We start from the raw sequence: 14,846 nt of genomic DNA on the forward strand, positions 1-14,846 counted from the left end.
TTTTTGGTACTGTGAAGATAGCGACAGCCCCAGCAACTTGCTGCTTTCTGTATGTAACAGCTTTAACACAAAGATATCAGAGGATATGGCAGATGTGAACTGGACCTAATTTATGGTAAGAATGGGAAGTCCAGTAGTTCTTGCTTTACCATAAAGTGAAGTGAGCCACCATGCAGTTAAAACTTGTCATGGTTCAGGCTGTAAATTTGTGGCAGAATAGTTTATGTTGTCTGTGTATCCTGGCAGGATGAAATCAAAGTTAATGAGCAAATTCCTATAGCAAAACAATTTATGTGCCTGTGTGTATTGTGTTATATTATTAACCCTTTTACAGTGTTAAGGAGGACTCAGATGATCTTGATCAGTTGGAGATGTGGTTTGAAGTTTAAGACAGCCTAAATATACACTTGAATATAGCTGGTTCGTGAAAGTGACTCATTTGAAAGATTACCTATATAATAAAATTATACAGTACTGTAAGCTTATTGTTAGTAGTTCATGTCACTGAAAGGAAACATTCCAATGCATGACTTTAGGATCTGTGTCTTTGCATGGACACAATTAACCAAGGTATATGGTCATTGCACTTACAGAAAATACTTGATTCTAGGGCAATAATTCTGCCTTTTCCTCCAGAGTTCAGAAGCCAAACTAAACTCTGGTGCTTAGTTATGTTTCTTTTTACTGAATCTGTTATGAAATCACTCTGCTGAGCCAAGGATACAGGAAGATTTGCAGTTAATGAAATCTTGTGGCATGGCACACAGGTGCCACACAGGAGCGTTTCAGACGGGAGGGGGTGCAGTCAGAAGAGTGGTGTAAGTGTTGCTTCCAAGCCAGCAGAACTCCCAGCAATACTTACGCTGTCCTGGGAATTGAAGGGACTTGAAAATAGCTGGAAGTCAAGTTACCATTTTGCTCATCTGCACCAGTGCAAAGCAGAGCTCTGATGCAGGCAAAGACTGGCCCTTTTGAGATTAACAGTTTAAGTCAATTATTTGTAATTTGATCATCAGTAAAAATATACAAAGATTTGAGAACGCCAACTTGGCCTGCATAAAGAAGCTGAGCCACTTGAAAGCATACTTCTTAATGAAACCCTGCCATGTACAAGCAGTCTTTTACCAACTTTGTTATGAAGGACAAGACAGAGGTTTTGAGTGGTAAAAAGTTATGGGGAAAAAGCTAATTGTCGTTTGAAAAAGTGGTGTCTTTTTCCATCCAAGCTCCCTAAGCACATACAGTCATCAAAAGCAAAGTTATTAATTAAAAAAAAAAATTGTGCCGCAGCAAAATAGTGTCAGCCGGATGTTAAAACTTGACTTGAGCTGCTGTAGCCTTGTTTCTAGAATTACATATGTGATTTTATATGTAAGAGTGAGTTCTCCTGAAATCAGCAGGACACTGCCAACTTTCACAGTTTTTTTTAAAATTGGCCAAGTTTAAATGTGACTTCTGTACCTGACCCCAGTGCCCAAGTCAAAGCTAAAATGTATGATCTATTTATGTAGGTCCAAAGGAAAGCACCTTCCCCATAGTAGTAGTCAGGACTCATTAACAATCACAACAGCATTTTACCTCATTTTGACTTGAAACGTGACCCTCCTAGACACAAATAAGTGTGTGATTGTAGGCTCTGTTGACTTCGTTAGCAAGACTGCATAAAACTGTCCAGCATATCATGTGATGTGTATGTCCTAGCAAACAAAAGAATTCTGCATTAAAGTCAGTTGAGTTGCACGTCTGTTTCTGGGGAACAGGCTGTTTGTTTGCTTTTTTTTAATTTTCAAGTTCTGTAAATTGTTACACCAGATGGCCTGTTGAGCCAACAATAGATCGTGATGTCTCTCCACAATGAGATCTCTTTCTGGCTAGCTGGAGTCGAAGCAGTTAGATATCAGTCCTCACCAAGCACATTCCTAACAACTTCATCTTAATTATTTCTTTCCATCTGGTCCGTGGTAGTATAAATAATTTCCTGCCTCCTTGCATAGCATCAGAAATGCACATAAATAAGCAATCTAGTGCTGAAGCGATTCTTTTGAATACATTAAATTGCATTTCTGGGTGCTAGCAGATCCCACACTTCCATGGGTAAGTGAATACTCATTCTAATTATGGTAAAGAGTTTGATAATTAAGTATTTCTGGTTTTAAATTATGCTTTTTTTTATGGATTTTTATTCCCACAGAGATCTCAATCTGCATTCTCCCTGGCTAGTGAAGATATGCCCAGTAAAGGACTAGACCCTGCATTGTCTGTGACTGAGGCTCTTTGGAGGCAGCAAAAAGGACAATTCAGGAAACAGAAGGAACGCAAGCTCTCTGCATTACCCAGCTGGAAAAGTGTGGACAGGCTAAATGAAACAAGTAAATATTTCTAGTACGAATATGATTATTTTTTTGGGGTCTCTCTCACGTGTGGAATAAATACGACTTAAAGCAAGGACCTTCTCCACGAAATTTCTACTGACATCTGTGTTTGCATGGGTCAAATGTAAAAAGGTCTATTTGATGATGCTGACGTGTCATTGCTTATCTTACCTTTCCCCTCCCCCCAAAGAAAAGCTTAAAAATTTGGGTCTTGGGGGAGTTGATTTGGGACTGTTAGGAAACATTAGGCATTTAATTGGATACATTTCAGAGCTTCTAAGACACAAGAGCCCAAGGGCCCTGCATTGTTACCTGATTATCTGTCCTGCAGTTGAAGGACGTTTGCAGCTCCCCGTAGTATCCCTTCTGTTGCACAAGTTAACTGTTCATGAGGTTACATGGTGAACCAAACAGTGAAATAATTTACATTTAGGATTCTCCCTTGCACCTTTATTTTCAGTCCCGATGAATTCACCAATGCAGTGTTCTGTGCAGCTCTACTAACTGCTAATTCCACCCAAGTTTGAGGAAGCTGCATGAGTAGGGACTTCACAGACCAGCAGTTTCCCTAGATCTGTCCTCTGTCGCCGTGCATTAGGTATGGATGTGAATATGGATGATGAGCAGCTTCCTAAGTCAGCCCCATTCCTGACTCAGCACCCGGGGATCGAATGCAGTTCCCTGCTTACTTCAGGATGAGAAAAGTGTAGGCTGTCATTGAAGAAGGTGGTTCCTGTTCTTGGGGGGGAGGGGGTGTCCCATTTCCACTTCCTCTCTAGTTCTAGCTGTAGTCTTCATGAGGCTGTAAGAGTGTAGCACCAGGCAACTGCTGCACAGAAGAGTTGGCTAGTTTTCACCCCCACAGCTGTAGAAGGGGAAGGGCTGAACTGCTCTGTGCAGCAGCAGCCCCTGGCTCCAGGTGACAGGGAATGGCAGAGCTGACACATCTGCTGCTGTCATCCTCCCATGACAGAGTCTGCTTGTTCCTGCTTCTTCTCTTGTAACAGCTGTGGAGCCCATCTGACCCCTGCAGCAAATTGGTTCATGAAGCTAAATAAGCAGAAAACTTCTCTTCTGTAGGAAGAGTTTACTGGTGCTGTAGCTCCCATAGCTGGGTCACTAGGTACTGGCAAGCAGAAACAACCAAAATATGCATTTGGGTGTAGTGGGGACCAGGGATGAGGGCTTCCCGTCAATTTGTTCATCTGTAATGCCAGTTGATAACCTGGGATACTGAAAATTAGACAGTGTCAATACCCCCTCCTCCCCACCTCAAAAAAACCTGATAGTAATGTAGTACTAAAATCTGACTTAACTAAGTATGCATTACTTTGTGAACTGCTCATTCAACCCCCTGTCAGAAGTGTTGTTCTCCCGGCATTTTAGTGGAAGGCCTATTTTCAGTAAAACAGTTAACTGGCTGCTTAAATTTAAGAACCCACTTAAATCCCATTGAATTCAACTGTTGAGTAATTTAGTACTTAACAATTGCTTAACCATAACAGAATGACAAATTGACCCAGTTTTCTTTCAGGTGCTCTACTCAGAGGATTTATTCTGCTGCTTTCATCAAAGAACCACATTTGTGATGAAGATGTGGTGCCTGTTGAGCTTATAATAAATAGCTGATTGTGCTGAGAAGTGTAAATAAGATCTCACCAATGCAGTAGTAAGCAGCTCTGCATTAGGATACAGGAAATGAAAGAAATTTTGACCGAGAGTTTGGAGTGGGAACATCAGTGGACTTTTTAGTCATATAGCCATAAAGCAGTTCACAATTCATTTTGATTACAGTTTGCACTGATTTAAATGATGACTCAAGAGCAAAATCATGAATTAGTGCTTTTTTTCCCTTTAACAATAGTTTCACAATGAGACTTCTTAAATCTGTTTTCATTTTCACATGGATAAATTACAGTGTACACCCAAGGAACTGTATGCAAAATCCATTCTTTCAAGTAAGTGACTTTGTTTTGAAAAATTGGGAAGGGGGCATTTGACATTACTTGAACCTAGGATAAAATTGAATCAGCTTTCTGAATATAAAGTTCTCAGTGGCTTTCCACCCTGCTTATCCTCCAAGAAGTAATCAACTACTGTCCTGTCCCCTCTTCAGTTAACTGAGGATGTTTGACTGATTCTTATGTGTTGTTGCTAAACAACATAAAGGCATATGGCTTGGGAGAGAAAAAAGTATAATGATATGGCAGGCCACTGCAGTAAGTTTGTGTGATGTGGTGCAGCTGAATTCAATTCATGTTGGTTATTTATATCTTGCAGAGCTTTTTGTTTGAAGGAACAATGTTTTTAAGGATAGGCCTTCTTTCTCTCAAGAGAATCCTATACTCAGATTAGGGAGCATAGTTGGGAAAAGTGAACAAGCAGAAGTTCCCTATGCTTGATAGCTTGTTTTCTTTTTTTCTCCAAAATCAGCCATTACAACAGAGAGTTCTTAGTTCTTCCTATAAACCTGACTTCAGTTATATCTTCAGCAGTTCACTGCTACAAGAAAACTATCATTATGTTGATTTCTTTTTAAGCAGGAGGAAGAATTACTTCAGTGATGTATTTTCTCAAGTTCTTTGAATTGGCATGAAATTTAGGAAGTGAAAACAAGCCAGAAGAACTCAAACACAAAAACTGTTCCAAATCTTGCATAGCTCCTAAGTTTAGTTACCATTTTATTATTGTTTCGTTATTGTGGGGGTGTTTTATTGGTGGTAGAGCACCACAGACTTTTTTTTTTTTTAAACTGAGCACACCTTCTTACTACATACTGATGTTCTTTGTGACCAGTTCCAGGGAAAGAGTCATCTTCCTGAGTCATCTACAACACTATCCAGATTTTACTTCTTGCATTCTTAAATAGTGATGTTCTGTTTACAGTTTTAGAAAACTAATAGTTTATAATAAACATTTCTACAGTTTTCTGGAAATGGCAAATTTATACCCATCGAAGGAATCTGTAAGGTTGAAAAGTTATTTCAGTATGCTGAGATTACTGTGTAAATCCATAGCATTATATATTTGTTCAGCTGCTGTGGGAGGTAGAGTCATCACGCATTCACATTTCCCATGAACGGACTTTTCAAGTTTGATTGGAAATGGAATCTGAATTTAGAAGAAAAGCAATTCGCTGAGTTATACAGCACTTTTTGACCATATTTGTGGCTGGTTTTTTTTTTTTCCTGTTGGAATTGTAAAATACTCTGAGAAAGTGTAAGAATACAAGAGCAGCAGTGCTTGGGTCAGACGAAAAGCTCATTCAGTCTAGGATACAACAGCAGCAGCGACAGTAACCATAAGTAAAACCCTGGGAAAGATTAGGAGAAAGCAAGTATTTTTCATGCTGTCTCTGAGAAGGCTCTGAATCTCCAGAACTTTCAGCTTAATGACTATCTCTGCTAGAAATGGTTTTCTGTATTTAGTAAACCTCAGTGGATTTCTCTTCCATGTCCACATCCATCTCTGGTTTATCCCAGATTAATTTCTATCATCCGTAACGCCCTTGCGCAAGAAGCTCCACAGGTCTTGTACCCATTGCATCCCACTTCTTTCTTTTATTTGTTTTGAACCTTGATTTCACTGGTTTCACTGGATGTCCTCTAACAGTTAGGTTGGAAGAGATTCCTCTGTATCTTTTAGTGTGTATCCTCCAGATGGCAGAACTCTGGCTTATTTAATAATTTCTTGAACGGAAGCTATTTCAGCACCTGGTGCAACCTTTGTTGGTCTTCTCTGATCCTTTTCGCACCCTCCCTTTTCAAAATGAGGGACCAGAACTGCACACACAATCAAAGACATTTGCAAATCACAGGATTTATACATTTCTGTGTATTGATGTTACCTCAGCCTTTCCTAATAATTCTTTTAGAAAAAAGCTTTGGTCCAAGTACTCTCACATTTTCAGTAGTCATCACCACTACTTTAAGTGATGGCTTCTGATTAAAAGGAGTACGGAAGGATGGCTCGCAACATGAGACAATTCATGTAGCAGCAACACTTGCATTTGTTCATTAGTTTTGTTGAACCCTCCAGTTTGTGGGCAGTTGATCACAAATTGGCAATTCAAATGAGCCTTTCACCCTGTGATCACATAGTGATAATTCTTCCTGTTTTGTTTTCATAGATCCGCCTTCTGTTTTTAAAAGCACTGATGGAAACTGGGTAGCTTTGCAGAATGTCACTTTGCCTCGTCCTCGAATGCTCGCCAAACCAAAGAGTCAAGTATTTGAAGCTTTGGAGAATGAATCCAGCATTGTGTCTGCCTATGATGAGATGGGCTCAGACAGTGAGGATGACTACGACTGGAATGTGGCCTTGAACAAGCTGCGTCGGAAACCTCGGCAATTACCAGACGATTTCAGTTACACCAATTCCCAGTATGGTACTGAATGGGTTTGTGGCAATGATCAGTACCAGGCAGTGACATCCCCTTCCTCTGGGTTATACACCAATACTGAGACACTGTTATCCGATTCTGAAACATCTTCAGTAAACTCTTCCCAGGAAGCTAAAGGACATAGCAAACTCCTCTGGTTACAAAGCAGAACTCAAAGTGATATGCCCAGAATGGAAAAAAAACATTTCCACGGAGAACTGGATGTAAATTTCAATCCACAGGCAACCAGCTTGGAGTATTCGGACAGCAGTGAGACTGAAGAAGTCCATTATGATTTAGAAAAGAGGTCAAGAAGGTGGAGGAAGAACACCACGATCTCTGAAGAATTATGTGAAGAACAAAACCGCACAAAAGCCAACAAGATGAATTTAAGTCAGGTAATTGTGTTTGAGCTTGCCAAATGCGTTCTCAAAAAGAGCTGGGCAGAACTAATTAAGCTATGCTGGCAATAACTTGTGAATCGTGAGTGGGAGGTGGAGTGTTCTTGCAAGCTTTATCTTCCTCATGCCTCCTAACTGAGAAGAAGAAAAGGTAAAGTGTAACATATACCATGAACAGGCTTTGCCTCTTTCTCTAGTAAGCCACTTCCATCTGATGAATGGCGTTGTTAATGCAGTATAATACAGTGCTCTTAAAAGAATAAAGTCAGGATTTGCCAACAGCTAACAAATGTTGACTAATCACCTGTTTTGTTGCATTGGGTTATTTTTTAAACTCCTTTGTTCTTGGAATAAGAAATAACTCGTATGCCTGGGAATCTTCTTTGTGCTGTTTGCAGATGTCCTGGTAAGGGATAAAACTTATGAGCAGCAGAAATCAGAAAGGGCTTTTTTTTGACATACAGTCCAAGTGATGTCTGGTTTTAATTCATCACTTGATTATGAGTTGTGATGTGTTAGGGTGAGTGTTTGCAAGTTAATTCCATTTAAACAATTTGTCACTTGATTAAAAAAAAAAAAAACAACAAACAAACCAAAACCAAAAACCAAACAGAATGTAACAGCTCAACCTTGGAAAAATGGATCATACAATGTGAAGACAGCAAAGCACTCCTCAAACATTTCTTTTAAGCAAGTGTGGCATAACTAGAAAGCCAAGTAGTCTTCTCTGTTTGGAGTTTGTCCAGGTCTGGGACTGATACTATGTAAGGGATCTGGTTGTCCCCCAAAACTTCTTTAGCAGTGTAACTCTGCCCAGCTGGATGAGGAGAATATTGACCCCTTGTCCAGATCCGTTTCCCAAGTCCTACCCCTCTTACATCCTGGAGCTGCATCATTGCTGCAGCAGAGTAATGGTAAGCCTGAAGCAAGGAGCCAAGTGCTGTCTTCTCCCTATGCCGCTGACTACAAGCACCCCAATCCAGTCTTTAAAGCCATCTGAGCAATTTTAGGATGCCTGGAATTGTTTTTCTTTGCTTATGCTACTAGCCTGTATTTCCCATAGAAAGACAACAGTACAAGTGATCATAAATCAAGATTAGGATTCTAGGATTTCAGCAGGTTTTTAATGCTGGGTAAATTATTGCTAATTCTGTATTTATTCCATCTGCTTTTAGGAGACCGGTGTGGGTGTTTCAGGTGTTTTGTACTGATTAATTTATACTCATGTCCTCATACATTTATAATCTACAGTTGTTGAAGGGGAGTTACGTGTGATAATGTTCTCTAACAACATATCAGTGACTGTTAATGACTTCTTAGAACATCATGCAGAATTACAGGACTTTCCAGGGACTACACAAAGACCATATTTTATACACAGACTTCTGCGTTTCCCTTTCTAGCTTTGTGTATTTGTGCCTGTTCCGTGTCTGCCTGTATTCATATTATGGCTTTCTAGTTACTACTGCTCTGCAGAGTATAGAAGATTGGAGCTGAGAGGGAGGGTCCTGGAGATGTTATATAAACATAAAATCACAGAACTGTGTTGGTTGGAAAAGACCTTTCAGATCATCAAGTCCAATCGTTACCCTAACATGGCCAAGTCCACCACTACACCGTGTCCCTAAGCATTACATCTCAAGGGCTTTTCGATACCTCCAGGGATGGTCACTCAACCACTTCCCTGGGCAGCCTGTTGCAATGCTTGACAAGCCTCCTGATGAAGAAATTTTTCCTGAAATCTAGTCTAAACTTCCCTCATGTTTGTCCAGTGGAGGTCAGAAAGGCAGCGTGCTTCCAGATGTGGGTGGCAGCATCCTTCAGCATCTTAGTGTGTGCTTCAAACTGCAAGCCGGTGCAGAAAATGATTGTTCTTTCCAACTCTCTTGTGAGTTGCTTTGTCTCTTAAGTGCTGCTGAAATGCAAGGTTTGGGATTCTGACCCGCTCTCCCCTTCATTTTACCCTTTAGGCTAAAGGAGACTGTTCCTGCTCTCATGCTCCCTCAGCCACAGTGGGGCAGGCGGAGGTACACTGCCACCAGATCACGCTACTGTTCTCAAAGCAATGAAATTCTCGCTAGGAAGTTTATGAATGGGTGGGTTTGCATACATGAGTTTGTGTTTGGACACACACCCTGGTGGCTGATTTGACAACTGCTGTCCGCTTTTGGAGAACTGTTGCTCGAGCCTCCGGTACACAAGCGCTGCTGGGAGCAGGAATGGGCTGGCTACTGCAGTTTATAGCAAGGATGTTGCACGGTTGAACAGTTCCAGGAAGCAATTAAAATGATCATGAGTGTAAGGAATATGATTTGAGGTATGAAAATAAATTAGCCAGACACCATTTGTGTTGCTTAGAAAAATGAGATTAGAGGGATGACAGGGTTTCATATAATCCCCAAAGTAATGTATTGATCTTGGTAAAATGATTGAGGCTGCAGCAGAGAGCGCCCTACATGTAAACAGTTTGTACAAAATGATAGAGTGGGACCGTGAAGAACTGCAGACAGCAGAAACTTAAGGAAGCTTCATTGTGGGATCTTAAACCAGGGATAAATTTTCATGTGCTGAGACTATACAGAATTTGCAGAAGCCATATGAAATGCTCTTCTAAGCCATGTTGCATCTAGACATTAGACATCAAACAACTGATCACATGTAAATTGCGGTGAAGAAACATACTTTTTCCACGTTTTACTGCATTGCAATAATAACAACCTTATTTTACTGCATAGTAATAATAGGATGGTAATTTGTTAAACCATTATGTTTTCATCAGCATTGTAGGATTTCAGTTTAGCAGTCTAAAAGTTGGGTTTTCTTTTTTAATTTGCAAATAGTGAAGATTGCTTTCTTGTTTGCTGCTCACCAAGCCTCACAATGGAAGGTAGATGGGCCCTTTCACCTGTCCCTGCCCCAAGTCTAGAGAATTGTAAGCAGTTACGTTCTGGAGCAACAGTCATTTATGCGGTCATTTCAGAAGTCACAACTGAATTTCTATTTAAAACCAGGTATTTTTAAATCAAGATCCAGTACCTAGATTAGGATAATGCTGTGGCATTTTTTTTTTAAATATATTTCAGACTCAACACTGAAATGCTGACTTTGTGACTGAGAGGGAATTCGTTGTATAAAATCTGGAGCAACTTAAGGGAAACCTGAGAACAGATATTAAGATGTATTGTATTTGGGGAGAGTTTTTTGCCACTTAATAATAGGTAAAAGAACAACCTATTTTACTGGTTTGCCTGTAGAGATGCTGTAAACACAGTCATGAAGCAAGTAACTGAAGCAAGACATGAAAACTGTCCTGATAAAACCAAGGTCCCATTGTAATAAATTTCGGATAACCTGATTGCTTATGTACCACAGAAGACACATTGGTGTGGAAACTGAACTGGGAAGTGCAGCCTTGCTTTTAATGATAATTGTTTTTCAAATTGTAACTTTTTACAAGAAATTGCCACCCAAACCACCAATCTGTCTGCTTTCGTTACTATTAATAATATTAATAATAGATATTATTAGTAATAACAATATTGCTATTCTGGCTTTCATTATCTTTTTGAGAGGAGGAGATTCTACTTAGTGTAGTTGCAATTCTTATATTTCTGATGGAAAGTGGAGTGGCTTAATTGCTTCAAGTGAAGAAAGCGCCCTCATTATGAGCTTGCTGCTCTGATCAGGAGACCCTGGCTGCTGATTGCAGCCCTCCTGCCCTGCAACCAGGTTGGGGGTGAGCGCTGTCGGACTGATGGTCCCCACGGGATGGCGCTTGGGATGCAGTTATTGAAAATAGCTGCCCTGAAATTACACCCGCCCTCGCTGAGACACTGCCTGCAAACATCACAGTTTCTGTCTTCTCCTAAAAACTGTACTTTCCGATTTTCAGTTTCCTATGTGAACACACCTTTCTCTCGAGAGTTTATAGTATAACATGGATTTGGTTCTGGAGCCTCCAAGCCAGTACTTTGCTTGCTTGCTTTATTTTGGGGCTTTTTTTTGTTCGCTAGGATTACATTGAGTTATCAACCATTTGCATGCAAGGATTTGGACAGTTTGTATGAGGAAAGGTGTATTTCCTTGTTCATTGTCTGCAGAGAAACACTTGATTTTCTTTCAGTGAGACTGGGTTTATGGCTGTGTTAGTCTGCCAGGCCGCTGCCGAAGTTCTGTTTTCGGATAAAGTGGTAGCCCTTTATTCTTGTTTGCAGATGTTAGTATTATATGTTGCTGATAGATGTAAGTGGGATTTTACACAATGATTTATACGAATACAAAGATGTCATTAAACTTACCATATAGAGCCACAGTGGGAACAGTAAAGAATAATGACATTTAAGATAGTATCTATTAAATAAATAAGAAATTAAATATTATATAAATAACAGTACCTTTCAATGTATTTATTATTTTTTATTGTTGTCATAGCTTCTAATACATTTTTAATTTGTTAATCCATGAAAGAGGTGTCATCTCACAAATAGTTCACTCCCACCATCTGAAAAGCTCAACACACAAGCCAAGCAGCTTACCAGTAACAGAAACCACAAAGAGTAGCATTAAAGGATCTCTGCATGTAAACAGGAACTAACAACTCTTGCAAATGTAAATACTCCACCTGCTCATTGTGAGGAGGTTGGAAAGCAGAAAGGTGGATAACAGACATGCCTGATTCTGGCTGTAATAAAATCAATACCCTCAAGGTGAGTCGTCCCCCAAGAAATTATATGTATTTGTAACACAAATTTAGCTAATATAGAATAAAACCCTGGGGATGCCAAGGCAGCCCATGACTTTCACCTGTGCTGACAAGTGTAGCAAAAAGCTCTTTGAGTTTCCCAGCCAATGAGTTAGGAAAATACTTTTCTATGTGTTAAAGCATAAGCTAGAATTGGGAACATTTTGGTAACAGTGTGACGTGTGACTAAGGTAACGTAGCAGCTTGCTGCAGCTGAAAGAGGAGTACCTCCTTCCTGTCTGCCCTCCTGCCTTCCCTCCGCCTGCCTCTGGCGTGGCCCAGTGTCTCTCCCTTGTCAGCTCTAGCACACATTTGGATCCCTTTGCTGAGCCTACGCAGGTTGCCACAACTAGGTGAACAACAGGAAGGTGCAGGATGACTCTTTCAGCAGCACTATACTGTTATGTTCAGTCGCCTTGTTTCATGAGACTACATCCTCAGTTTTTTATCCTGCTGAAGCTGGACAAATTAGCAATATTGTCCTGCCAGGCCTTCCTCCAAAACACATGTTAAGTCAGCTGGAGGGCTCTAGAGGATTTCACTGAGCTTTGGATAGAGGCAGTAGAAATCAACTTAAAAGGCGCTGCCCTGTATGATCCTGGGAAGACTGGCATGTTTTCAGGATCAAGAGGAGTTGTGATTCTGCTGTTGTCAGTATGGATTCTTTAAATTAACTGGTGGTGCTTTCTGTGGGGGTATGTGTGTATTGCTCCTCTGTTATAGCTGTTAAGCAGTTAAAGCTAAGCAGGTCTATGTAAGAAAACCCCAGAGGAACCACACGTGTCTTGCTGCACGATGAAGTCTGTCAGTACTTCACAGCACAGCAGTGAAGTGGAAATGTGGGAAAACCTGCCTCTCTGGACTGCCAGCCTCCCTCACTGCTCCACTAGATTTTATACACTTATTCGTCAGCTTATTTAAACAAGAATAGCAAACTTTTGTCTTTACAAGCTTGATCTGCTCAAATATCTGCATAGAATGGGATTTTCTTCTCTTCCTTGCAGGCTTGACCCCGAGGTAAACCACACTCTTCTGTCTAGACACTGCTAGAGGAAGCCCAGATCCCTGGTGCAGAGCTGTCAGAGCTCACTAGCAAGTCTTATCCTAAACCACATGTTTCAGTAGGCAAAAGTAGGTTTTTGGGGGTACCTATTAAATAAACGGAGGTAACTCAAGTAAAGAGGAATTCTATTAATTAGCTTAGCCAAGATAACTAACTGTAAATAGCTCAAGTTTAATGAGGCGTATCTCCAAACTGTTTTCTCCTAAAATACAAGTGCACAGTTTAGCTGTGCTTTCTATCCTGGGTACAAATTGATGAACTGATTAATTCAGCAACAACTTTCCGATTTTTTTGTAGTAGTTTAGCGAGATGTAATGTTCACTAGCAGGTTGTTGGGTGGGAATTTCAATAAGTTGTTGAATGACATGCAAGATATGTCTGAAAAAAAATCTCTTCTTACACTTTGAGGAAGCACCATTAAGATAAATACAGTTTTTAATTTAAAAGGTGAAAGGACACGAGTCTTCTACATATATATAAAAGTGATGTCCCAAAAGTCTGCCTGATATCAAAAGCCTATCATAACATATTATAAAACTAAAGTGGAAACACACGGATTTCAAATCTTGTTCTCGATCTTGTTCAGAACAGCTTCGAAGTTCATTTGGCAGAAGAGGCTTTTTATTCTGCAAAAGCTGATTGTTTGGGAAAAGCAAAAATTTCAGCAGAAGCCCGTGGTTCACCTTACACTGTAGCTAGTCATGTACTTTCAAATCTTGATTTTCTAAATGGGCCTTCTTCATCCTGAAGGTGAGCTATAAAGTAATGATTTAGTTGTGTCACTGATTCACAGATAACTGCAGTCAAAAATTGTCCAGAAAGCTGTGAAAGTGCTAGCTGCTACAGTACGGTTTGCTGTATGAGAGATGAGGACTGACATTACGAACATGATGTATCAATCCATCAAGAGCAGTTTGGTGGGCAGGGTTTGTGAGGGAGTTGTCAGAGTTAACGTTTCCTGTGCGAACTGAAGGTAATGGATCCGTCCACAAACACCGCTTCTGCGGCTGCAGAGAGAGCAGCTGTGCAAAGCATATCTCCTGTTTAGGTATTTCCAAATGAATGGTAGAGATAACACAGCTTTTAGTTTCTGCAGCAATGTCTGGTCCTGTCATGGTAGGAGAGTGTGAGGCAAATAGGAATAATTTCCAGTCTGAGAATTGCTCCAAATCATCCTCATAGACCTGTTGCGACCTGCCTACCACTTCTGGTCCCAGGCTGCATTCTTCACAGCCTCCTTCTGGGTGGTTTTGTCATGATTATGCTCTGTTTTGAAGAATTCATCACTTCTAAACCCACCAAATTCTCCCTTACTTTATGAACTTGACTGAAGCACTAAACAAAGTGTCTGATGATTCAAAACTTTCTTGCAGCAGTCAGCAGGGAGAGAAGAACTTTTCCAGAAGGCAGTTAATGCTATAGGTGGAGCAGGTTGCTCTGGGAGATGCCTGTCTCTCTCCATGGACTGCAGTGGAAAACAGGGGGTTTGGGGTCCTAATCAGATAGCACAGATCCAGAAAATGAATTGGTATGTATCTGGACATGAGTTTTTGGAACAACCATGAGATGTTTTCAGATTTCCTGCAAGGGCTGACAAATATCCCCATTTCCACATTAAGAAATGTTAGGCAGGCACCCTGCTAAACAGAGTTGCAAAAAGATTTTGCTTTTCTGCTGTTCAGCTTCCTGACTAGGGGACTTGTGGTTGAGTCTGTAACACCCACTGTACTTGACTGAGCCTCTGAGTACTTCCCACCTTTAAGGATCCAAGAGTAAGAAAAGAATGTGCTCCTAAAGATTGAACTTATTCCAAGGAGGTTGGCGTTTGGAAAATAGTCGTTGCTATAGAGGATCCACCTGTGAAAATAATCACTGGGAAAGCTGAAAA

General features: G+C 40.5%; 1 protein-coding gene across 4 annotated transcripts in view; it reads left to right on the forward strand.

Annotated features, from left to right (window-relative positions):
- Window positions 1-14,846, forward strand: part of MYRIP (myosin VIIA and Rab interacting protein) — a 232,531-nt gene that overhangs the window by 194,494 nt on the left and 23,191 nt on the right. For all 4 annotated transcript variants that reach the window (XM_075418805.1, XM_075418806.1, XM_075418804.1 and 1 more), the window contains 2 exons: window positions 2,192-2,369; window positions 6,502-7,151. In XM_075418805.1, the coding sequence (XP_075274920.1) occupies window positions 2,192-2,369; window positions 6,502-7,151 (828 nt within the window). The remainder of the gene's footprint in view (window positions 1-2,191; window positions 2,370-6,501; window positions 7,152-14,846) is intronic.

Source organism: Opisthocomus hoazin, chromosome 4 (assembly GCF_030867145.1).
Source record: "Opisthocomus hoazin isolate bOpiHoa1 chromosome 4, bOpiHoa1.hap1, whole genome shotgun sequence".
Lineage (NCBI taxonomy): Eukaryota > Metazoa > Chordata > Aves > Opisthocomiformes > Opisthocomidae > Opisthocomus > Opisthocomus hoazin.